Consider the following 25,497-nt stretch of genomic DNA (forward strand, 5'->3'; position numbering starts at 1 on the left):
CCACACTTTGGGAAGTGCTGCCAGAGACTATCCAAAACTGTAATCTCCAGAGCACTTATGAGGCAGTCACAGCTTGAAGTGTGACGCTTAGTGCGTAACTAATACTGGAGCCAGGCTCTCAGGCTATGCTTGTGGGATGGTCCCCACGTGCCTGTGGCGACGAGCTCTGTGGTGAAGCAGAGATTATCAAGGCTTTCCAGAGGAGGAGCAGGAACCCAGCTGCCCCGCATCACTCCGGAGGAGTAGGGAGTCAGCAGTCAAAGCCTTGAGATAATTGGGGGACACAGGATGTGATAAAAACCGGGTCTGTGATGTTGTTTGTTCTCTATAAGGCATCAGAGGAGGCTTCATGGAGGGAGTGACAATTGAGTTGGGTGTAGAAGGACAGTAGGAGTATGCCAAATGGGTGGAAAAGGAAGGAGGACTCCAGGCAGAAAGCAGCTCATGCAACACAAATGTGGAATCTTAGCTTGCAAGTTAGCAGAGCCAGATAAATCAGGCAGAGTTTGGAGGGGTTGACGGTAGGTTTTACGCCAGGGGTTTGGAGGCTGCTGCAGGTTGGTTATTGGTGAGAGCAGGGAGGCTCCTGGATTGGCTGTGCTCCTAGCAGACCTTGTAACCTGGAGCTCCCAAGCTTCTACTGGTGTACACGCTGTTAAGTCTTGCAGTTAGTGAGCACTAATGCTTTTGGTTTTATATCCCCTGGGCTTGCAAACATTGACCAGAACTTAAAGGCATCTGCTTCTGATAGTGGGGAACTTGCTTCCTGCAGCAAGTCACTTCTGGGGTGGGGTATCGCTGATCCTTCCCCAGCTGACCTGTGTATTTGATCTCCGTGGTAGCGGATAAGGGAGTGGTGTGTGTGGGGTGAGTTGGCAGACTTGCCTCTGCCCTCCCTGAAGGCTGGATTTTCATGGAGAGAGTCTTGTGATCTTGCTGGTAGAGTTTGTTGTTATTGCTTTATAACATGTAAAGCTGCTTTTAGCTCTTACTGTATGTGAAGCACGTTGCTTGCATCATCAGCTTTAGTCTTCTCACAGTTGAGATGGTATTATGGTGTGAGGATATGGGTTTCATCTATGGACCCAGGCCTGTAACTCCTATCTATAGCCCTTGTTCTGGTTTCATGTTATAATATTAGATGTGGTAGGCCTCAGGGGCAGGCCTCTGACCTTCTCCTGCTCTCCTTCCACCCTAATCTTTCCCCACCTTTCTGACTGTGGGCCTTAAAACCCTCCCCTGAGAGGGTTGGATCCTGTATCCTGGGGGAAGGAATGCTGATGTCATGAAGCTTCCATAAAAATCCAAGAGGACAGAGTTCAGGGAGCTTGCAAATACCAGAACACGCGGAGGTTCCTGGAGAGAGGCCTGCTTAGGGAGGGCACAGAAGCTACATGCCTCTTCCCCCGTACCTCGCCCTAAGCATTTCTTTATCTGTATCCTTTGCGATAGCCCTCATAACCCAGTAAACAAGTGTTTCCCTGGGTTAGGTAAGCTGCTCCATCAAATTAATCAAACTCAAAGAGGGGGTCATGGGAACCCCAGCCTAAAGCCAGTTGGTCAGAAGTTCTGGAGGCCCAGACTTGCGACTGGTATGTTTGAGGCGTGGTGGTGGAGAGGTGGGGCAGTCCTGGGGACTGAGCCCTCACCCCGTGGGATCTGACACTCTCTCCGGGTAGACAGTGTGAGAACTGAGTGAGAGGACACCCAGCTGGTGTCCGCTGCTTGGGGTGGGGAAGAAACCCCCTCACATTTGGTCACAGAAGTCTCTTGTGTTGATGATTATGGTGTGAGAGTAGAGAAAAAGACAGTTTGAGACAGTTTTTCTCTGCAATAGGTGTCTTGTTTGTTGTACACATGAAGAAACCAAGGTTCTGTGATGAAATAACTTGCTTAAGTTTCAGCAGCCCAGAAATAATATAGTCACAATTTGAACCTGGCTCTGCCTGATTACAAAACCTGTCATAGGTAGTACTATACCATGCCCCATCCCTGATCCCTTTTTTTTTTCTTTTTCTTTTTTTCTTTTTTTTTTTTTAAGAGAGAGACTCTCGCTCTGTCGCCCAGGCTAGAGCACAGTGGTGAGATCTTAGCTCACTGCAACTTCCACCTCCCAGGTTCAAGTGGTTCTCCTGCCTCAGCCTCTGGAGTGGCTGGGACTACAGGCATGCGCCACCACACCCAGCTAATTTTTTGTATTTTTAGTAGAGATGGGGTTTCACCATGTTGGCCAGGCTGGTCTTGAACTCCTGACCTTAGGTGAGCTGCCTGCCTCGGCTTCCCAAAGTGCTGGAATTACAGACATGAGCCACCGTGCCTGGCCCCTGATCTCTTTTCTTTTCCTTTTGGGTGGCTTTCCTCTTGTGCCTGCCACATCCCCTCTTTCTCGAACAGTCTGATCTGCCAGGCCATGGCAAGCCTGATTTCAGTGCACTTTTCCTTTGCTGCTTTGGAAGAGTGAGAGTAGCATTTTCTTTGCAGTTTCCTTCCTCAGAGCTGTACTGTCTTTAAGCCCTGCACATATGGCTTCCATGCTGAGAAAACATCTCTCATAGCTGTGGCGTCATGCTGAGGAGGAATGTAGAAACGGAAGTGGGGTCACTTCCTTCCCTCGTCTCCAGAGGAATCATTAACATTGCACAAGAACTTGTTGGTTTGGGCACACATGTGGGTCCCTATCCCACTTTGGGTCGGTCTGTCTTCTGCCCACTCTTTGGGATGGTTAGTTCCTAAACGTCCGTTGTGGCATTTGGTCTTCATGTACCTCTTCTGGGTGTTCTTTCTGCTTTTCAGGACCTTCTGCAACATACTTTGGTCCCATTTGGAAGTTTCTCGTGTGCTTGCTCGGGAGCAACACCTCATTTCTCGTCTAGAGAGAGTGAGCTTGCTGCTGGGTGGAGAACTGAGGGCCCTAAGATTAGGGTGGCTGGGGAGGCAGTGACAGACCCTGGCACAGTCAGCTGTGCACACGCCCCCTCATCCAGGAGGGCCTTTGCCCTTTGACTTCCTAGGATCGGTGGGCTCTGCTCAAGAAGTACCTTTCGCCATGGTGGGAACTCTGAGGGACCTGGCAGGGATCCATTTTTGGGGTCAGAATTCCCAGTCTTACCCTGGACACTACCTTCTGGTGTGTCTGCCTCTTTTTGAGCTTTTTTTTTTTTTTTTTTTTTTTTTTTGAGATAGAGTCTTGCTCTATCACTCAGGCTGGAGTGCAATGGCGCGATCTTAGCTCACTGCAACTTCCACCTCCCGGTTCAAGCAATTCTCATGCCTTGACCTCCCGAGTAGCTGGTATTACAGGTGCCTGCCACCATGCCTGGCTAATTTTTGTATTTTTAGTCGAGCTGGGGTTTCACCATGTTGGTCAGGCTGGTCTTGAACTCCTGACCTCAAATGATTCACCCACCTCATACTCCCAGAGTGCTGGGATTACAGGCATGAGCCACCGCGCCCGGCCCAACATTTCTGAGCCACCGGGCCTGGCCCAACACTTTGTTTATTGTACGTCTTTTTTTTTTTTTTTTTTTTTTTTTTTGAGACAGAGTCTCACTCTGTCACCCAGCCTGGAGTGCAGTGGTGCAATCTCAGCTCACTACAACCTCCACCTCCCAGGTTCAAGCAATTCTTCTGTCTCACTCATCCTCCTGAGTAGCTAGGATTATGGGCATGCACCACCACACCCGACTAATTTTTGTATTTTTTGTAGAGACAGGGCTTCACCATGTTGGCCAGGCTGGGCTTAAACTCCTGACCTCAAGTGATCCACCCACTTCAGCCTCCCAAAGTGCTGGGATTACAGGTGTGAGCCACTGCACCCGGCCATATTATCACAGTCTATTTTTGTGTGACTATCTCTTGCTCTCACCCAATCCCACACATCTTTGTAGCTTATCTTTTCATATAAGAATAACATTTTAGAGGTCATGAGACTTGACTCCAAAGTCCTAGAGGTCTTTGGTCAAAGGTCAAAAGAGGTGGGGCATAGTGGGAGGGCTGGGCTGGGAGGGCTCCGCCTCTCAGGTTCAAGCAATTCTCTACTTCAGCTTCCCAAGTAACTGGGATTATACACGGCCGCCACCACAACCGGCTAAATTTTTTTGTATTTTTAGTAGAGACGGGGTTTCATCATGTTGGCCAGGCTGGTCTTGAACTCCTGACCTTGTGATCCACCTGTCTCAGCCTCCCAAAGTGCTGGGATTATAGGCATGATCCACCATGCCCGGCTGGTTTTTTTTTTTTTTTTTTTAAATAGAGACGGGATCCTGTGTTGCTTAGGCTGGTCTCAAACTCCTAAGGTCAAGCGATCTGCCTGCCTTGGCCTCTCAAAGTGCTGGGATTACAGGTATAAGCCACTGAACCCGTGCCCTAACCAGTAGTGTTTTTATATGGTCTTGCTCCGTCTCCCAGGCTAGAGTGCAGTGGACCAATCGTAGGTCACTACAGCCCAAACTCCTGGGCTCAAGTGACCCTCCCGCCTCAGACTCTCAAGTAGCTAGGACTGCAGATGCATGCCACTGTGTCAGGCTAATTTTATTTTATTTTATTTCATGTTTTGAGACAAAGTTTCACCCTGTCACCCAGGCTGGAGTACAATGACATGATCTCAGTTCATTGCAGCCTCCATCTCCCAGGTTCAAGCGATTCTCCTGCCTCAGTCTCCCGAGTAGCTGGGATTACAGGTGTGTGCCACCGGGCCTGGCTAATTATTGTATTTTTAGTAGAGATGGGGTTTCACCATGTTGGCCAGGCTGGTCTTGAACTCCTGACCTCAGGTGATCCACATGCCTTGGCCTCCCAAAGTTCTGAGAAACAGGGGTGAGCCACCATGCCCAGCCTGAGACACTTCTTATCTCACCATCCTTTGTTCTAGTCCTGGAGGTTGCAGTGACCTGAGATCCCCATATTCTTGATTCTCCCCCAAGCATTCCACCATCCTTCCAGCAGGATGTCCCGAGGTAGGTATCGCTGTGTTCGCTCACATTGGCTTCTCTTGCAGCGCAATGTCCCTGCTCTTCTCTCGATGCAACACTATCGTCACAGTCAAGAAAGATAAGAGACACATGGCTGAAGTGAATGCTTCCCCACTCAAGCACTTTGTCACTGCCAAGAAGAAGATCAATGGCATTTTTGAGCAGCTGGGGGCCTACATCCAGGAGAGCGCCACCTTCCTTGAAGGTAAGGGGGCACCTGCTCAGCCAGGCCCACTCTTACCTGTTTAGATGTTTAGCTAGTGGGATTTGTGGGTGGGGAAGTGTAGCTCTGCTCTTCGGGAACTCATGCCCAGATAGCCTCAGAACTGCTCTGCTCTTGAAATCATCTGGAATTGGAGTCTGGGGAGATGAGGCCAGGAAGACAAGGGAACTGCCATTTAGTAATTACTTTAGAAGTCCACAGGTTTCGTTTCATTTAATCATGAAAGATAGGTGAATCTTATCCCCATTTACAAGGCAAGCAAATTGAGGTTTGAGAGTTGTCGGATGCCTTGTAAGTAATAGATCAGGGCTTTGCCCAGGTGTCTCCAACTCCAGAGCCCACGTGTTTTCCTTTGCCTAGTTCTGGCTGCCATTAATACCAGGCACTGTTTGGGTGTCAGTGATGCCTGACCGGGGCGCCCTCTCTTTTATATTTTTAGATTGGTGACAGAACTATAGGAAACTCATGTCACCTGTGCCTTTTCTACTAGTTACTAATTTGAGCCCAACCTCTAGTTCCTTGTTTATCAGCAGAGAAGGACTGGTTCCCGGGGCCCCGCTCGTCTGAGTGACAACTCCAGCGCTTGCTTCCTCAGGCTCCCTCTTTAGAAGGGCACTTAGGCGCCAGGTCCTGAGATTGTCTGTGGAGACCCAGTAGCTGAGTCTTATCTGCCCTTGGTTTCCTCACTTGTGAAAGGGGGCTCAGGTGTGAACAGTGGTTTCAGATTCTAGTCTGCAGAACCCTAGAGGTTCAGTGGTGGGGCTTCCGGGATTGGCCCCTGGCTCAGGGGGGCCACCTTCTTTCCATTCTGCTTTCAACGAGAGCAGCTTGACTTCTCGTTGTTTTACACGCCAGGCTGCTACACGAGGCTCCCTTTGAAGAAAGAGACTGTCCAATTTCATGCCCTCATCTGTGCCCTGCCCTTTGCATGGCACTTGATGTAACAGAAGGTGTTTCCTAAATACTTGTTGAACTAAAATCTGAATTTTAAAGTAGTATGATTGGTAGTTGAAATAATCCCAACTCAGTGGCTGTGGTGTGCCAGCCCTGTGGCAGGTGCTGGGCATGCAGAGATGGGGTAGATCAGGCCACTGCCCTCTGGGAGCCCAGAGTAACCCTCTTGAAAGCTCTGAGTCACCTACTCAGATGACGTTGTGGACAGACACATGCTTAATGCAGATGTTTATGTGATGCATGCTTTGATTTCTCTCTGTGTGAAAACATGAGGCCTCCCTGTTGTTTAAATGGAAGGGAAAGAGCTGGAGTGATCCTGAGCTGTGTTGGGTCAGGGAGGGGATGGTTCCTGCCTGGGGACTGTTTCTAACGGGCAGGTAACAAGAGCTTGTCGGCCTGCTGGCTCCCACTTTTAAGTGTAGTCACATGCTTGAGAACCAGCTTCCTCTGAGGGACATTCCAAAGGCCATGCCTAGTTGCCCATATAAGGGAGGAATATTGATGCCTCTGGGGCAGAGGTGACCGGTGGACATTGTGGGCGGGGAGATGGGGGTGTTGTTGACTTGGTCACTTCCTTTCATGGCGCTGGCTGCGGGGGAAACTCAGTGGGCGGGCCCTTGTCATGCTTCACATGCTTTGGGAGTGTTCTCAGGGCTGGGGCCTGTCAGCCTCGTAGTTCCCAGGAGTGTGCAGGGGGGCTGAACACCTGGCTGTGCTCCAGCTTGTCTAGTGCGTGTCCTAGACAGGACAGTGGTGGGATCTCACTCAGTTGCTCCTGTATGGAGTAATTTGTTGGCCATCTTCCTGTTAAGGGCACTGGAAAAAAGCAGTGCTGTAATCCAAAGGTCTGCTCACGTAGCAAACATTTGTGCACCTGCTGGGTGCTGGGATCAGATAGCGTGGCCCTCATGAGGTAGATGACACAGACAGGTGAGCTGGACAGTTAACTTATGGTGAGGTGAGAGCTGAGATGGGAGAAGTGCAGGGTGCTGGGGCACACAGAGAAGGGGTCCAGGGTCCTGACTCAGGTTGGAGGGGTGGTCAGAGAAGGCTTCCTGGGGCAGTGCTGTCTAAGCTAGACTCGAGGTCAAGTGAGAATGAGTCAAGCTGCCCCAAGGCAGTGTAGTGTGTCAGTTCTTCAGAGAGTGGGAAGGGGTTTGGGCAGCAGGGAGCAGAGCCAGAGGGCTGAGGAAGCTGGTGAGTTTGGGGATATGGTGAGGGAGGACTGTGAGGCAGCGGGTGGCAAGAGGCCAGCAGGGCCAGGGCAGGGAGGGCCTCGAGAAGTGACACAGAGTGGTTAAGAGCCTGGACTCCAGAGCCAGGCTGCCCAATTCAAATCCTAGCTCTGCCTTTTACTACCTCTGGAGCCACGTTAATAAAGAGGACCAAAGGAGAGAACGAATTTGAAAAGTGAAAGGAACAGTGCCTGGCATGTGGTAAGAACTTTGTAAATATTTGTTAAGAAAAAATGAACAAGGATGGCAGTTAACATTCAGGTATTCATCTTACACCAACCGCCATTGACAGCATTTGTATTTTAATTCATTTGATCCTCACAGTGGTCTCATGAAGTAGATATTGTCATTATCTCCATTTTGTGCCTAAGGAAACTAAGACCCAGAAAGGTTCTTTTGCTTGAGGCCACAGAGCTAGAAAGTGGTAAGAACCCAGCTTCAAAACCAGGCAGTGTTGCTCCTTAGCCATGTTCTTAACCACCACACCATGGGGCCACCATAGAGGATCTGGAATTCAGCCTGTCAGCTGCAGGGAGCCAGAGGTGGACTCATTTAGGGTAAGCAGGGCGGTTGCTCTGGCCCTTCCAGACTTATGACTGTGGAACTCCTCTGACCACGTGGTGACCCATGTTCCATCCCCACCTCCAGACACCTACAGGAATGCAGAACTGGACCCCGTTACCACAGAAGAACAGGTTCTGGACGTCAAAGGTTACCTATCCAAAGTGAGAGGCATCAGCGAGGTGCTGGCTCGGCGGCACATGAAAGTGGCTTTTTTTGGCCGGTATGTCCTTGTGGCACCCACCCTTTCTTTCTTCCTGGCTAGGAGGGAGGGAGGCACTTTGTGCAAGGCCACAGAACGTTCCAGGGCAGGGACACGCTTCAGAATTCATTGCTTTCCTTTTAATTTATATTTTATTTATTCGATTTTTGAGACAGGGTTCTCTGTCTCCCAGGCTGGAAGCTCGTTACAGCCTCGACCTCCCTGGGCTCAGGTGATCCTCCCACCTGAACCTCCGGAGGAGTAGCTGGGACTGCAGGTGCATGCCATCAAGCCTGACTTTTTTTTAATTTTCTGATTGTGATTAAAAGGATATAATATAAAATTTACCCCCTTAACCATTTTAAGCATATAGTTCACTAGTGGGTATATTCGCAACCAGTCTCCACAGCTTTTTCATCTTGCAAAATTTAAGCTCGTATTATACCCATTAAACAATAACTCCCTGTCCCCACATGTCCCTCGCCCTGGCCACCACCATTCTACTTTCTGTCCCAATGAATTTGACTATTCTAGGTATCTCACGTAAGTAGAATCATACAGTACTTGGTTTTTTTTTTTCTCCATTCATAAAACTTTTATTCCACTTACATGAATTTAATACACATGTTCTTAACAATTATGTTTGTATTGTTCATGAAAATTTCGTAAGATATTAAACAAAGCTAGCCATCATCTCAAGTTATTTCCCTGTTAACTGTTTTTACAGCACATGCATGTTAGGCAAGCATCAAAAAAAAAAAAAAAATTCACAAAAGCATAAAACCTAAAAATAAGTTAAATACATGTTTTTTTGTTTTGTTTTGTTTTAGTGCTATGCTTGTTGATACACATGAAGTAATGAATATCAAGCAATTCATTTTTATTGCATCTTTACTTTTACATTTGTTCTTAGGTTGCCTAAAGCATTTTAAATACAAATAAAATGAGTGTAGCAAAAATAATGAAAGCTAACAGAAGATAACTTTACAAATAATGGAATGTGAACCGTTTCTGTCCTGATCCAGAGTGAAATTGGGTCACAGCTTTGTCTAAAGGAACGCTTCCACAGCGGTAGTCAAAGGTGTGCACATTGAGATTGAGTATTCCCCAGATACACATGGTTTAACATGGGATATCCATGGGGTATCTGTTTCTACCACAGCCTTGTAAGTGCCCCAAACCTTAAGGTACCCACAGTTACTACTCCTGTGACTGGAACCAGTGATCCTTTTTATTCCCCACCAGGACAAACCAATATATAGGCAGTTTTCTTTGCTTTGACATGGAAGCAGTTTTAACACTGGCCCTTATGAAGCCACAATGTACCCAAAGTACTATGCCAAACATTTATAACTGGCATAATGGCCAGGTGCGGCAGCTCACACCTGTAATCCCAGCACTTTGGGAGGCCGAGGCAGGTGGATCACAAGGTCAGGAGGTCAAGACCATCCTGGCTAATGGTGAAACCCCGTCTCTACTAAAAATCCAAAAAAATTACCCGGGCATGGTGGCAGGTGCCTGTAGTCCCAGCTACTTGGGAGGCTGAGGCAGGAGAATGGCATGAACCCAGGAGGCAGAGGTTGCAGTGAGCTGAGATCATACCTCACTGTACTCCAGCCTGGGAGACAGAGCGAGACTCCGTCTCAAAAAAAAAAAAATGTATATATATATATATACACACACACACACACACACACACATACACATCTAATACAGGAAAAAAGACATCTAGACAGATTGTATGCTAGGCACCTGGTGGTAGCCTGGGGAATAGGCACTGTGCCTAGAGTCTTGTTCCTGATGACCTGTAACCTCAGGTGTGGTCCTGTACTCTGAACTATCATTTCTTCATCCTCACCTGGGAGGTATGACCCCTACTTAGGTGAGCTAGTGGGCTGCCTGTCTCAGTGGGTGCAGGTAAGGTCATTGTAGTTCTGCTCTAGTGATGTGGCTGGGAAACTTTAACTCAGAAACACTGTATTTAGCACAGGTTGAAAGCTCTGAGACTCAGAGCAGATGAGTCTGCTGAGTGGAGCTATTTTCAAGAAGCAGAAATGGCCGGGTGCAGTGGTTCACACCTGTAATCCCAGCACTGGGAGGCCGAGGCAAGAGAATTGCTTGAACTCAGAAGTTTGAGACGAGCCCAAGCAACATGGCAAGACCCCATCTCTACAAAAAATTTAAAAATTAGCTGGGCGTGGTTGCACGTACTTATAGTGTAAGCTACTTGGGAGGCTGAGGTGGGAGGATCATTGAACCCTGATGGTCGAGGCTTCAGTGAGCTCTATTCATGCCACACGCCACTGCACTCCAGCTTGGGCGACAAAGCAAGACCCTGTATCAAAAAAACCCAAAAAAACCCCACCAGATTACATGAAAGGGGTGTGATAGGTAAGAATGAGAAAGTAGGCTGGGCATGGTGGCTCACATCTGCAATCCCAGCACTTTAGGAGGTTGAAGCAGGAGGATCACCCGAGGTCAGGAGTTCGAGACCAGCCTGGCCAACATGGTGAAACCCTGTCTCTACTAAAAATACAAAAGTTAGTTGGGCATGGTGGCGCATGCCTGTAGTCCCAGCTACTCAGGAGGCTGAGGCAGGAGAATCGCTTAAGCTCAGGAGGCAGAGGTTGCAATGAGCTGAGATCATGCCACTGCATTCCAGCCTGGGTGACAGAGCGAGACTCCATGTCAAATAATAATAAAAACAAAGAATGAGAAAGTAATCTTCCCTTTAGCCTGGCAGTTGTCAGCTGGGACTGACAAGGTGAAGCTTCATGTGTAAGGAGGAGCGTGATGGGAGAAAAGCAGTGAAACATGCCCTGTGTGGGAAACACTGGGGTCATTTAGACTGAGAAAGACGCTTTGAGGGTGGTGAGTCGGTGTTTCAGGTAGGCCTGAGTTAAACTTTGGAGACTGTCTGACTGTCTCAGACAGTCTCTGTAAGTGATGCTGAGGGTGGCTGTATGATTCAAGGGGCAGACAGTGCGTAGTGAGCCTCTTGCAGATTAATCTGAAATGATGAACCAGGGGTATGTCACAGCTTTTTGCCTGGGGGTGTTTATTCATTTTAATAAACAGTGCCTACTCTGTGTCTCAGCACTGTCTGGGCACTGGCAGCATTGCAGTGAATAGGGCTTTGGCCTTCCAGGCTGGTATCTGCATTGTGAAAGTAATTCAGGTCGGATATTGGTGGCTTTGCTGACAGCTGTTACTTCCTTCTAGGACGAGCAATGGGAAGAGCACCGTGATCAATGCCATGCTCTGGGACAAAGTTCTGCCCTCTGGGATTGGCCACACCACCAATTGCTTCCTGCGGGTAGAGGGCACAGATGGCCATGAGGCCTTTCTCCTTACCGAGGGCTCAGAGGAAAAGAGGAGCGCCAAGGTGAGGGTGCCAGGCTGGCTGTCAGCCCTGTGCCTGCTGGCGGAGCAAGTCCTCCATTGTGACATGGCTGACCTCACCTCTAGGGAGAGGGCAGCACTGCCCTGTCTAGGTGAATGGGAGACCCTATTTTAGATAAGCTTTTTGAAGGATGTGAGAGCTTCTGGGGGCTGGCGGGGCCGGTTTTCAGAAATGTGGATCACCAAGAATGAGGACCCTGCTGTTCCTCATACAGCTCTGAGCGGCCACTGGCCTCTCTTCACTCGTTAAGGAAGACAGTATGTGCTGTGTTCTTCCTTGGGGTATTGCCAGAGAGGGATTCCTGCATTTGCTCTGTGTCTCTGACCTATCATTCAGGGGCCGACACTCTGAGTTTTCTGAGAGGCAGCTGCATTCTTGTTTGGGGCCAGATGCTCAATTTGCTTCATAAAGGATCAATCGGCCAGGCACGGTGGCTCACACCTGTAATCCCAGCACTTTGGGAGACCGAGGCGGGTGGATGATTTGAGGTCAGGAGATCAAGACCAGCCTGGTCAACATGGTGAAACACTGTCTCTACTAAAAATACAAAAATTAGCTGGGCGTGGTGGCAGGCGCCTGTAATCCCAGCTAGTCGGGAGGCTGAGGCAGGAGGACTGCTTGAACCTGGGAGATGGAGGTTGCGGTGAGCCGAGATCACGCCATTACTCCAGCCTGGGCGACAGAGCTAGACTCTGTCTCAAAAAAAAAAAAGAATCAATCAGTGCAGAACAGACGACTTTAGCGTGATATCCAGGAAAGAAGCTCAAAAGAGCAGTGAAGAAAGTAGGTTCTTAACTGACAGCTCCCAGCTGTTAACTTTTTATATGTGGAAGAAGAAAGGGTAGCAAATGGGCAGCAGTCCCAGCCACTGTACTGTGATGCAGCGGCACAGGAAATCTGGCTTGTTGTTTCCTCCTTAGCCTCTTTCTTTCCTTCCTCTGCCATCAGACTGTGAACCAGCTGGCTCATGCCCTCCATCAGGACAAGCAGCTCCATGCCGGCAGCCTAGTGAGTGTGATGTGGCCCAACTCTAAGTGCCCACTTCTGAAGGATGACCTCGTTTTGATGGACAGGTAAGAGGGAGGTACCCTCCTAGGAGGTCCAAACTGGGAGGTGCCAGGTTTCCATTTCTGAGTAATCCGGGCCAGAGTCCCTGGGCCCCATCCGTGCTCTGCTTAAGTACTACTGCCTTTCAGATGGGCTCAACCAAATCCTCTGGCCTCTTGGCTTTCCTCTAGAGTCTGGTACCTATACCTGTTTACCAGTACCAGATGTCCCAGGGATGGTCTGTAAGAGATAGGAGGGATGCTCAAAAGTTGGGGAGGTTCTCAGCCTCAGCCCAGTGCCATTATGTATACTGGGGGTGGGGAGTTGTGGCGGAGTCAGAGGTGTATTTTATCTCCCTTGAAGAAACACTTTGCCCTGGCTTGGTGGACAGGTTATAACTATACCAAGAAGTACAGTATTGTAGCATTTACCTGGGCTCACATCAAGTCACACCTTCACCTTAATTGTATATTGTATATTGTATATTGTATATCTTTTTTTTTTTTTTTTTTTAAGATGGAGTCTCACTCTGTCACGCAGGCTGGAGTACAGTGAGTGGCACAGTCTCGGCTCGCTGCAACCTCTGCCTCCTGGGTTCAAGCGATTCTCCTGCCTCAGCCTCCCAAGTAGCTGGGATTACAGGCACTCGCCACCATGCCTGGCTAATTTTTGTATTTTTAATAGAGACGGGGTTTCACCGTATTGGCCAGGCTGGTCTCGAACTGCTGACTTCGTGATCCACCTGCCTCGGCCTCCCAAAGTGCTGGGATTACAGGCGTCTGTCCTGGTATATCATCTTTAAAGTAGAATTACAAGTAATTCTGTTTTTATAAAAGCAATAGATGTATTTTTTAAAAACACTCATTTCTGCCATGCGTGGTGGTTCATACCTGTAATCCTAGTGCTTTGGGAGGCTGAGCTGGACAGATCAGGAGGTCAAGTGATTGAGACCGGCCTGACCAACATGGTGGAACCCCATCTCTATAAAAATACAAAAAAGTTAGCTGGGCATGGTGGTGCGTGCCTGTAGTGCTAGCTACTTGGGAGGCTGAGGCAGGAGGATTGCTTGAACCTGGGAGGTGAAGGTTGCAGTGAGCTGAGATCTTGCCATTGCACTGCAGCCCGGGCGACAGAGCAAGACTCCATCTCAAAAAACAAAACAAGGTCGGGCGCAGTGGCTCACGCCTGTAATCCCAGCACTTTGGGAGACCGAGGTGGGTGGATCATGAAGTGAGGAGGTCAAGACCATCCTGGCTAACATGGTGAAACCCCATCTCTACTAAAAATGCAAAAAATTAGCCTGGTGTGGTGGCGGGTGCCTGTAGTCCCAGCTACTTGGTAGGCTGAAGCAGGAGAATTGTATGAACCTGGGAGGCGGAGCTTGCGGCGAGCCGAGATTGAGCTACTGCACTCCAACCTGGGCGACTGAGCAAGACTCCGTCTCAGAAAAACAAAAAACAAAAAACATAAAACAAAAAAACCAAAACACTCATTTCCAGGCAATCTGGAAGGATAGGAAATGGAAAGTAAAAATCGGTTAATGAGGGCCAGGCCTGATTTCCCTCCCCTCGCTGGCTTTCTCCTCCTGCCTCACAAGTCCCAGGTCTGTTCTCAGCAGGAAGAATAGGGCTCCTGCTCTGCCTGATGATTTGGTTTACTCCTGTCACCTTTAGCCCTGGTATTGATGTCACCACAGAGCTGGACAGCTGGATTGACAAGTTTTGTCTGGATGCTGATGTGTTTGTGCTGGTGGCCAACTCAGAGTCCACCCTGATGCAGACGGTAACTCCTCCTCTGCCTTCTCCCAAGCTCCCACACCCCCTGGGCAGGCAGCTGATGGGGCCTTGGCTGTCAGGCTCCTGCTCCACCGAGGTCTTACCCTTTGTCTAGGAAAAGCACTTCTTCCACAAGGTGAGTGAGCGTCTCTCCCGGCCGAACATCTTCATCCTGAACAACCGCTGGGATGCATCCGCCTCAGAGCCTGAGTACATGGAGGAGGTTAGTGCCTCTGTTTGGCAGTTTGGGGAATGCCACCCCGAGGGAGCACTGCCTGCCACTGGGGCCACTTCATGCCCTCCTGGATCTGGTGACTTCCCTGAATTAACTTTATTGCCAAATAATTCTCCAAATACTCTCCTATGGTATCTTCTGGTGGCTTTTCCCCTCTGCCATCCATTTTGCTGGACGCACCCCCTCTTTAAGCCACTCTCCCCTAGGCTTAAAAAGGATCCCTGCAGCATTAGTGCATCTTCAGGACCAGTGCTCAGTTTGGTTTCTGAGGAGTTAGTATGGAACAGGCTCAGCTCTAGGGAGGCCTCTGTGAAAGAGGCTGGAAAGAGGAATGGAGAATACTGATTCTAACTGGTGACTCACAACTCTTAGCTGTTTACTTATTTATTTAGAGACTGGGTTATGAGGCTGCCTAATTTTTGTATTTTTGGTAGAGATGGGGTTTTGCCATGTTGCCCACTCTGGTTTTGAACTCCACGGCTCAAGCGATCCACCCGCCTCAGCCCCCCAAAGTTCTGGGATTACAGGCATGAGCCACCGCTCCTGGCCTCACAACTCTAAATATGTGAAATGAAAGACAAACTGGGCATGGTGGTGCACACCTATAGGCTGAGAGAGGATCCCTTGAGACCAGGAATTTGAAACCACCCTGGGCGACATAGTACAACGCTGTCTCCAAAAAAATAAAGGGTAATAAGATTGATAATATGGGATGATAAAACATGCAGTTGCAGTCAACAGGCCGGAGTCCAAAATCTCTTTTTTTTTTTTTTTTTTTTTGAGATGGAGTTTTGCTCGTCACCCAGGCTGGGGTGCAATGGTGCAATCTTGGCTCACTGCAACCTCCGCCTCCTAGGTTCAAGCAATTCTCCTCCCTCAGCCTCCCGAGTAGCTGGGATTACAGGCACCCACCATTACGCCTGGCTAATGTTTGTATTTTTAATAGAAATAGGGATTTCACCATGTTGGCCAGGCTGGTCTCGAACTCCTGACCTTAGATAATCCGCCCGCCTTGGCCTCCCAGAGTGCCGGGATTACAGGCATGAGCCACTGTGCCCAGCCCAGAGTCCAAATTCTGACTGACACTAGGCAGGCAGTGTGACTTTGGCAGATCCCTTGACCCTTCTGGTAAATCCAGTTTCCTCACCAGTGTGATAAATAGACTTGCTGAGAGGATAAAAGCTGTCTAAAACACCTGACACATGGTAGGTGTCTACAAGAAGCTGTTGTCACATTTTATAGGTAGAACCCCAGGTGTCAGAGCCAGGAGGGATTTTCTAGTGATGCCCACTCTTTCTGTAAACAATGCCCCAGGAAGACACAGCTTGTCAGAGTATAGCTCCCAGATTTAGGTTACTTGACCCCAGGGTTCCTTTCCTTCCAGGGCACAAAAGTGAGGCACTATATAAGCTTAACAAGAGGCAGTCTAGGGCATGTTTAAGCATTTCTGCTTGTATATGCATAAAATATCTTTGGCAGACTCTACGCCAAGTAACCCCCACACATTGGTCTGGGAAACTTGGTGGTTGGAGAGCAGAATAGTGGGAGACATTGCACTGTGTATGTGTTTGTGCCTTTGGCTGTTGAACCATGTGAATATGTTGCCTATTCTTTTTTTTCTCACTCTGTTGCCCAGGCTGGAGTGCAGTGGTGCTATCTTGGCTCACTGCAACCTCCATCTCCAAGTTCAAGCGATTCTCCTGCCTCAGCCTTCTGAGTAGCTGGGGTTACAGGCACCCGCCACCATGCGTGGCTGATTTTTTTGTGTTTTTAGTAGAGACAGGGTTTCACCATGTTGGCCAGGCTGGTCTTGAACTCCTGACCTCAATGATCCACCTGCCGTGGCCTCCCAAAGTGCTGGGATTACAGGCGTGAGCCGCCGTGCCCAGCCTCTTATGACCTATTCTTTTAATGAAAGAGGCAGGTTGGGGCTGTGGGGCCACCTGCACCAACTTTGGACACATTTGTTTGGGCTCCAGGTGCGGCGGCAGCACATGGAGCGTTGTACCAGCTTCCTAGTGGATGAGCTGGGTGTGGTGGATCGATCCCAGGCCGGGGACCGCATCTTCTTTGTGTCTGCTAAGGAGGTGCTCAACGCCAGGATTCAGAAAGCCCAGGGCATGCCCGAAGGAGGTAATGATGAGAACAGATGTCCTTCTTTTCCTTGATGTTTGAGACATTTTGTCTCGTGCCGAGTCTGTCAGTAGAAAATCCTTCTGAGAAGGGGCTGCTGAGAAGAGCAGAGTGAGAGGCTCTTGCTCTTCAGCCAGTGGCTTGGTTTCTGGGGATTTCATCCTTTTCCTCTGCCGCCGAGTTGTTTCTGGGCTAATGCAGTACAATTCTCCTAGGGGGCGCTCTCGCAGAAGGCTTTCAAGTGAGGATGTTTGAGTTTCAGAATTTTGAGAGGAGGTTTGAGGTGAGTCCTTTGATTCTGGTATATGGTGATTCTGTGCCTCCCCAGTTCCCACTGGCCGTGTCCCTGGCAGTGAAAGCCAGAGTCTGGCCCTTGGCCATAGGCCCCTGGTGGCCACCACCTCCCTCCGTGCCTTTGTGTGTTCCAGGAGTGCATCTCCCAGTCTGCAGTGAAGACCAAGTTTGAGCAGCACACGGTCCGGGCCAAGCAGATTGCAGAGGCGGTTCGACTCATCATGGACTCATTGCATGTGGCAGCTCGGGAGCAGCAGTAAGAGTCCAAGACTGCAGATAGGTGGAGAGGGCTGCCGAGATGAGGTTGTTCCTCCCCTGCCTTGGGCAGTTAGGACACGTCTTGATGGCAGGGCTGAGTCTCTGGGCTCCCATCCAGGGCCCTTTCCCTGGCCACCAGACCATGTTAGAGTCACATAGACAGCCTGGTGAGGAGGGCGGCTGGGTGCTTCATCACCCCACCTGGTCTGTGCAACATGATTCCCTGTGTTGGAGGCCTTGGCCCATGCCCTGCTGAGCTCCACAGCCATTCTCAGAGCCTGAACACATTTTTAAAAACAACATTCCAGCCAGGAGCAGTGGCTCACACCTGTGATCTCAACACTTTGAGAGACCAAGGCAGGAGGACTGCTTGAGGCCAGGAGTTTCGAGTCCAGCCCAGATAATATAGTAAGACCCCATCTCTACAAAAATTTTAAAAATCAGCTGGGTGTGGTGGCCGCACACCTGTAGTTCCAGCTACTTTGGGAGGCTGAGGCAGGAGGATCACTTGAGCCCAGGAGTTCAAGGTTCCAGTGAGCTGTGTGAATAGCCATTGCACTCCAGTCTGGGCAACAGAGTGAGACCCTGTCACTAAAGAATAATATGAAAACACCTTGCTTCTATCACACAGAATTTACTTTCTCGATTGTTTATTTTATTTATTTATTTATTTTTGAGACGGAGTCTCGCTCTGTCGCCCAGGCTGGAGTGCAGGGGCGCAATCTCGGCTCACTGCAAGCTCCGCCTCCCGGATGCACGCCATTCTCCTGCCTCAACCTCCCGAGTAGCTGGGACTACAGGTGCCCACCACCGCGCCCAGCTAATTTTTTGTATTTTTTTAGTAGAGACGGGATTTCACCGTGTTAGCCAGGATGGTCTGTTGACCTTGTGATCCACCCACCTCAGCCTCCCAAAGTGCTGGGATTACAGGTGTGAGCCACTGCGCCAGGCCTCAATTGTTTATATTAAGTTAAAATTTTAAAAAGTTAAGTTCCCTGTTGATTCTTTTGCACTTGTCCCAGTGTCACTCTGCCCAGAGGCACCATAATCGTGAATTTACATTGTTCTATCACCCATTCAAACAGTACTTTCACATAAATGCTGAAGAATATGTCAGGTTTTTACATATTCTTAAGTCTTTACATATTCTTACGTTTTTACATATTCTTACATATCTATACGTCTGAAGGTTTTTACATGCTTCAGACGTACAGATGTGGCATCGCACTGTCACTGTACCTGGCTTTACTTTCTACTCAACATCGTTTTTCCCTTTATCCTTGTTAGTGTGTGTAGTTTGAGTTTATGAATAGGAACTGCTGTAGTATATTCTGTTGTGAATATGTCTCATTTTCCTATGGAGGGAATTTTAGATTTCTTTTTTGCTATTGGAAACCTTACTGCAGTGGACATGTGTTCACGTGTCCCCTTGTGCACCTTTGTAAGAGTCTTCCTGGGGTGAATTCCTAGGGGTGTGGCGATTCTGTTTTAGGGTACACGCGTTTCCAGTTTTAGTCAGTTTTACTTGATTGCTCTCCAGAACAGCCGTACCCATTCATTGCATGACCAGTACTGTCCCTAGGCCTTCCATTTCCTAAGCTCTCACCAGAACTTCAGGCCTGGTCATTTTTGCCAGGCCTTGGTAGAAAATTGTGCCTTTAAAAATTTCATTTCCGGCTGGGCATGGTGGCTCACGCCTGTAATCCCAACACTGGGAGGCCAAGGCGGACGGATCACCTGAGGTCAGGAGTTCAAGACCAGCCTGACCAACATGGAGAAACCCTGTCTCTGCTAAAATTACAAAATTAGCTGGGTGTGGTGACACATGCCTGTAATCCCAGCTACTCGGGAGGCTGAAGCAGGAGAATTGCTTGAACCCGGGAGGTGGAGGTTGCAGTGAGCGGAGATCGCGCCGTTGCACTCCAGCCTGGGCAACAAGAGTGAAACTCCCATCTCAAAAAAAAAAAAAAAAAAAAAAAAAATGCATTTCCATGATTACTAGTGAGGTTGAGCTTTTTTCCCTATATTAATTGGCAGAATTTGTTTAAACCCCCTTACAACGCCCTCCCTGCTCTGTCCCCACCGCCTGTCCCACGTAGAAGACTGAGGAGTGCATGGTTGGCTGCAGGACTCCCTTCTTACCTGGGAAGGGGCAAGCTTATGCCCCTGGGTGCCTGTGTGCAGCCCTGCCAGGCAAGAGAGCGGGCGGGGCGGCCTGGGCTTTCTGGCATCCCCTCTTGCTCCTCTGCTTGGCCAGACAGGAACATGGATTTCTCACCAGTACTCTGCTTTCAGGGTTTACTGCGAGGAAATGCGTGAAGAGCGGCAAGACCGACTGAAATTTATTGACAAACAGCTAGAGCTCTTGGCTCAAGACTATAAGCTGCGAATTAAGCAGATTACGGAGGAAGTGGAGAGGCAGGTGAGAAATGAGGAGGACGCATTCTGGGGAGATTTGGACTCCCGAGTAGAGTCCAGAAGAAAGCAGACCTCCTCTTAGGGACTTCTCAGCCTTCCAGAAGGAAGTTGTGGTCCTGCTTCAAGAATACAGAGCTGCCCTTTGGGTTCCATTGTTGGGTTGTGTGATGCTGGGCATGTTCCCCTTCCTCTGGACCTCCACAGATCACGTGAGTGTTTGATCAGCCAGTTTCCCAGACCCTCTCACCTCAGAGGCTTTAACTCCATAGAGCAGCTGAGGAGGCTGCTGGTTTGAGAGGAAAGATATGCCGTCTGCTGGGATCTCTCCTGGTGCTGCAGGACTGAACTTTGGTGTTCCTTGATACTTGACAGTGTGCTTCCTTTTGCCGTAGGTGTCAACTGCGATGGCCGAGGAGATCAGGCGCCTCTCTGTGCTGGTGGATGATTACCAGATGGACTTCCACCCTTCTCCAGTAGTCCTCAAGGTTTATAAGAATGTGAGTCATGGAGCAACAGGTCCTCTTGGCAGGAGGCCCCCAAAAGTGATTCAGCCCCTGCTGGTCTGGGTCAGGGCCCCCCAGCAGTGAAAGTGGAAGCCACAGAGACGAGGCCCAGGCTTCCGTCAGCCTTTTGGGGTCACCTGGTGGATGTGGCCTGAAGGGAATTTTGATGGACCTGCTGCTTCTCTTAACCTCCCTCTTCTGGTGGCAGGAACTGCACCGCCACATAGAGGAAGGACTGGGCCGAAACATGTCAGACCGCTGCTCCACGGCCATCACCAACTCCCTGCAGACCATGCAACAGGACATGATAGGTCAGTGCCCATAGGGAACTGGGGAGCTGTGGCCTGGGCTGCACGAAGATCAGATACAGAGGCCAAGCTAAAGAAATCAGGACTTTCCTTATCTGTCACTTTTCATGATGATTCAACTCAATACCTTCAGGTTCTGGGTAGATGTTGTGAACTCATTCTTGTTTGGTTTTTGAGACAGAGTCTCATTCTGTAACCCAGGCTGGAGTGCAGTGGCATGATCTTGACTCATTGCAGCCTCCGCCACCTAGGTTCAAGCGATTCTTCTGCTTCAGCCTCCCAAGTAGCTGGGACTACAGGCATGACCACCACGCCTGGCTAATTGTTTTGTATTTTTAGTAGAAATGGGGTTTTGCCATGTTGGCCAGGCTGGTCTCAAATTCCTGACCTCAAGTGATCTATCTACCTTGGACTCCCAAAGTGCTGGGATTACAGGCATGAACCACCGGGCCTGGCCTTGTGAACTCATTCTGTACACAGGGTTGGGGAGCCCATCTTGTGCTACTACATGGGTCTATCCTAGGCTGAGAATTGGGCCTGCTCCTATAAGTCCATGTGAGGCAGAAGTGTTAGCAGTATAGCATCTGGGTCCACACTTGCCTGGGGGAGCTGGCCTCAAGTGAGGCATGCTCAGTCTCATGGGCCAACTTGGCCGGGGTGTGGTTCCCAGGCAGAGCTATTCAGCATGCCTGGCAGTAGCTGGTATAGCCGTCTCCAAGGCTTGGTGCTGCTGTGGCGCAGGGCTGAGCTGATGAGCTTTTCCTCCATTTCTCCCCCGATAGATGGCTTGAAACCCCTCCTTCCCGTGTCTGTGCGGAGTCAGATAGACATGCTGGTCCCGCGCCAGTGCTTCTCCCTCAACTACGACCTGAACTGTGACAAGCTGTGTGCTGACTTTCAGGAAGACATTGAGTTCCATTTCTCTCTCGGATGGACCATGCTGGTGAACAGGTTCCTGGGCCCCAAGAACAGCCGTCGGGCCTTGATGGGCTACAATGACCAGGCAAGCAAAGCTCCTCACCTCAGGGGCATCGTGGGGGGTCAGTCTGTACCCCGCCTCCAGACACAGGAACCATTCTGAAACGGGGTAAAGGTCAGCAGCTGTGGTGGTGTGCCCCACCACACAGTACACCACAGTCAGAATTTCTGCTGCTGATTGAGCTGATCTGTTCTAAGCAGTGATATTTGTGAAATGACAGATGCTAGTATTTTTCTCTAATACATATTAAAGTAACTATTAAAAATAGATGACTTTAAAAATAACCACCTACATACAACTATTTTAAAGTTCAGATTTTAAAAACATTCATCTCTAAACCACTTGAGTTGTCACACGTACTGCCCTCTGTACACATCCCACGCTCGGGGAAGCTGCCAGGCGGGCCAGGATGACTCCTGCTCACATTGTGCACATCCTGTGGTGTTCACCTGAGGGTCTCCTCTGCTACATCCGAAGCTAGTTGTCCTCTTTTTGCCTTTTGGAAATTGAAGAGCCACTCTATGTCCCTGTTCCCCAGACTAGGGCGACACTGAGGGTTCACGTGAATGAAAGACTCACCACGTCCCTGTCACCCCTCTCATCTTTCTCTCCTCAGGTTCAGCGTCCTATCCCTCTGACGCCAGCCAACCCCAGCATGCCCCCGCTGCCACAGGGCTCGCTCACCCAGGAGGAGTTCATGGTTTCCATGGTTACCGGCCTGGCCTCCCTGACATCCAGGACCTCCATGGGCATTCTTGTTGTTGGAGGAGTGGTCAGTGACTAGTTCAGCTTGGGAAGGTGGGGGTGGAGGGCAGGTGGGTGGGGCCTGAGGGCTAGGTTCCTGTGGTGGCCCCTGCGTTGGGCCACACTCTACAGTCCACTGTATACTTTCTCCTCTCAGTGACTCTTCACTGTGATGGCATGGGGAGCGCTTACTCCCTCACCAAGTTTCCCTCACTTCCCGCTGGAGATGGTCCCAGCCTTTCTGGCCTCAGTGGGATCAAAGGAGACATAGAAAGAGGAACTTAAGAGTAGAAACATGAGGGCTCGTTGGCTGAGGCCCTTCGGACGGCCCTGGTAGTGATGGACCCTAAAGGAGGGTGGGCCACGGAGAGGCTGTCCTCCAGGCTGACTGTGTGCTCTGCAGGTGTGGAAGGCAGTGGGCTGGCGGCTCATTGCCCTCTCCTTTGGGCTCTATGGCCTCCTCTACGTCTATGAGCGTCTGACCTGGACCACCAAGGCCAAGGAGAGGGCCTTCAAGCGCCAGTTTGTGGAGCATGCCAGTGAGAAGCTGCAGCTTGTCATCAGCTATACTGGCTCCAACTGCAGCCACCAAGTCCAGCAGTGAGTGGCCCCATCGGACCCCAGCAGGAGACTGCCTTTAGGCAGGGTCAGCCCCATCTCCCTTCCCCATCTCTCTTCCAACCTGGCCTGGAAGCCACTGGGTCCTGAGCATCATAGATCCTGGGCCTTCAGGTGTGCAGGGCCAGCTTTGAGGCCAGTGATGGGGAGAGGGGTCTCCCAGGGACACTTTGTGTCTTGGGCTGGGACTGGGTAGGCCTCTGGGCCCCTTGGTGAGGAAGAAATGGGAAGGCAAGAGATAGTCCTAGTAGGAGTTCTAGAAGTTGCCTTGAAGAGCTTGGGCTGTGGATGTAGCTTTGAAGTTTTGAACCTAGCCTGATCTTCATGCACATCTTAAGTCAGGTGGGAATCTATTGGTTAATCTGGGGTGGTCTGGACGAATATCCTGGCTTCCTTTTTTTGGTTGTGTGTGGCAGACCCTTTGCTCTAGACATTTTGCATCTAATTTATGTATTTCTCTGATTCTTTGAGGTAGATGTTGTCTTATAGGCATCTCCTTTTTCAAATTGAAGAAACTGAGATTTGAAAAACAGTCACATGTTCCCTGCTACTCGGCTGATGAGCAGCAGAGTCAGGATCTCTGCGTGCTGTTGCTTCTCAGGCCGTGGTGATGCCAAGTGTGTTTGGTTGTTATGATTATTCACAGTCTCAGCAGGATGTAGGAGATTCTGCCAAACCAGGGCTGGCTCAGGGCAGAGCTGCTGGCAGGGATATCGACGGGGCCAGCTGCTTCCCACTCTGGGTGGGTTAAGCCACCAGTGGCATCTTGCTCCACACACCCCAACTGATCCCTTCTCTGTCCTCCCCAGGGAACTGTCTGGGACCTTTGCTCATCTGTGCCAGCAAGTTGATGTCACCCGAGAGAACCTGGAGCAGGAAATTGCTGCCATGAATAAGAAAATTGAGGTTCTTGACTCACTTCAGAGCAAAGCAAAGTTGCTCAGGTGAGGCTGGCCTGGGTGGCCAAAGGAGGGTTCCAGGGTGCAGCACAGGCACACTGGGGCTCAGCTGCTGGGCTTGTGTCTTGGGTGTGGCTTGTGTCTTGGGTGGGGATTTAATTTATTCGTGTTAGATGTGTACCACGGGCCAGGCACAGTGGCCAACACCTGTAATCCCAGCACTTTGGAGGCCGAGGCAGGTAGATCACCGAAGGTCAGGAGTTTGAGACCAGCCTGGCCAACATGGTGAAACCCTGTGTCTACTAAAAATGCAGAAATTAGCTGGGCGTGGTGGCGTGCGCCTGTAATCCCAGCCACTTGGGAGGCTGAGGCAGGAGAATGGCTTGAACCCGGGAGGCGGAGGTTGCAGTGAGCAGAGATCGCGCTATTGCACTCTAGCCTGGGCGACAAGAGCAAAACTCTGTCTCAAAAAAAAAAAAAAAAAAAGATGTGTACCACGTACCTCATGGGTGCCAGATGGTGCTGGTGCTGGAGGTTCAACAAGACACAGCGTCACTGCCTTCAAGGCACTTGCAGCTGAAGGCATGGTGGCATCACAGTACTGCGAGACTGCAGTTCACAGCGCCCTGTGCCGAACCGCAGGGCCTGCAGTGCTTTACATGTGTTGTTTCACTCAGTCTTCCCTATCCCTCCATTTTCTACGTAGAAAAATTGGGGAACTTGTCTGGCATCTCAGAAAATGGCCAGGCTAGGAGGGGAGCCCAGGTGTACTTGGCTCCAGCAGCCCTTGCACTCTGATTCTCCTTACACCTGCCGCTCTTTGGACCCATGAAGAGGGCATAGCCCCCCGTTTGTCCACAGAGAAGCTGGTTACTTGGCTGGGGACTCGCAGAACTGGGATTGGAACTCAGATCTCCAGGGAGTCTCTGTGGAGCTTTCATTAACAGTTTGCTGGAAAGAGCATCAGTCTGATGAATCTGGAGTCCTGGGTTCTCTCCAGCCACTCATGTTTGGCTCAAGCTCTTAACTCTGCTATGTCTCATTATTTTCATCTGTAAAATGGGAGTAAGATTTCATGACACAGCTGCACGACTGAATGTAAAAGTGCCCTGCAAAAATCCTTGGCCTGCCCGGCTCATGATAGCGTCAGCACACGGGGACCCTGCAGAAGTCCTCGGCCTGCCCAGCCCGTGATAACATCAGCACATGGGGACCCTCCACTTCCTGCCCTCACCCCTGACGTCAGAGCCTGCAGGGTGGCAGAGCCAGAGGGGAGATGCATCAGAGGGTGTCAGCTCCAACCGTCACCAGATCAGTGGGCTTTCCCTGCCCTCGACTGTGCGGATGTGCCCCCCCCGCCCCGCCCCCACCTGGGGACAGCTGCTTCCTAGGGACACACTGCTTGCCCTCTGGGGACTCAAAAAGGGGGAATGTGGTGGGGGGGAACTGCTGCTTGTCAGCCACAGTGACATGGTTGAACCTGGAAAGGGTCTCCTGTCAGCACCTCAACCCCTTCCTTGGCAGGCAGGGAAACTGAGTTCCTGACAGCTCAGGGACTTGCACATGGTCCTGGTGAAGCAAACACAGGTCTTGAGAATCAGAAAAGCCTGACTTGCAGCTCCCTGGCTTATTAACCATGTGGCCTTGGGAAGTTATTTAACCCCTCTGGGCCTCCTTGTCCCCATCTGTGAAACAGGAATAAATACGATTGTTGGAGGATTACATAAGGGTGTGTGTC

General features: G+C 50.1%; 1 protein-coding gene across 6 annotated transcripts in view; it reads left to right on the forward strand.

The window, feature by feature from the left end:
- MFN2 (mitofusin 2) overlaps nucleotides 1-25,497 on the forward strand; it is a 30,833-nt gene that overhangs the window by 3,246 nt on the left and 2,090 nt on the right. For all 6 annotated transcript variants that reach the window (XM_021936056.2, XM_021936043.2, XM_021936047.2 and 3 more), the window contains 16 exons: nucleotides 4,997-5,175; nucleotides 8,031-8,166; nucleotides 11,368-11,530; nucleotides 12,497-12,621; nucleotides 14,269-14,377; nucleotides 14,486-14,593; nucleotides 16,585-16,738; nucleotides 16,954-17,021; nucleotides 17,167-17,288; nucleotides 19,586-19,712; nucleotides 20,101-20,205; nucleotides 20,420-20,522; nucleotides 21,302-21,522; nucleotides 22,115-22,270; nucleotides 22,646-22,842; nucleotides 23,670-23,804. In XM_021936056.2, coding sequence (XP_021791748.1) covers nucleotides 5,001-5,175; nucleotides 8,031-8,166; nucleotides 11,368-11,530; nucleotides 12,497-12,621; nucleotides 14,269-14,377; nucleotides 14,486-14,593; nucleotides 16,585-16,738; nucleotides 16,954-17,021; nucleotides 17,167-17,288; nucleotides 19,586-19,712; nucleotides 20,101-20,205; nucleotides 20,420-20,522; nucleotides 21,302-21,522; nucleotides 22,115-22,270; nucleotides 22,646-22,842; nucleotides 23,670-23,804 — 2,204 coding nt within the window. In that variant the 5' untranslated portion in view covers nucleotides 4,997-5,000. The remainder of the gene's footprint in view (nucleotides 1-4,996; nucleotides 5,176-8,030; nucleotides 8,167-11,367; nucleotides 11,531-12,496; nucleotides 12,622-14,268; nucleotides 14,378-14,485; nucleotides 14,594-16,584; nucleotides 16,739-16,953; nucleotides 17,022-17,166; nucleotides 17,289-19,585; nucleotides 19,713-20,100; nucleotides 20,206-20,419; nucleotides 20,523-21,301; nucleotides 21,523-22,114; nucleotides 22,271-22,645; nucleotides 22,843-23,669; nucleotides 23,805-25,497) is intronic.

This window comes from Papio anubis, chromosome 1 (genome assembly GCF_008728515.1).
Source record: "Papio anubis isolate 15944 chromosome 1, Panubis1.0, whole genome shotgun sequence".
Classification (NCBI taxonomy): Eukaryota; Metazoa; Chordata; class Mammalia; order Primates; family Cercopithecidae; genus Papio; species Papio anubis.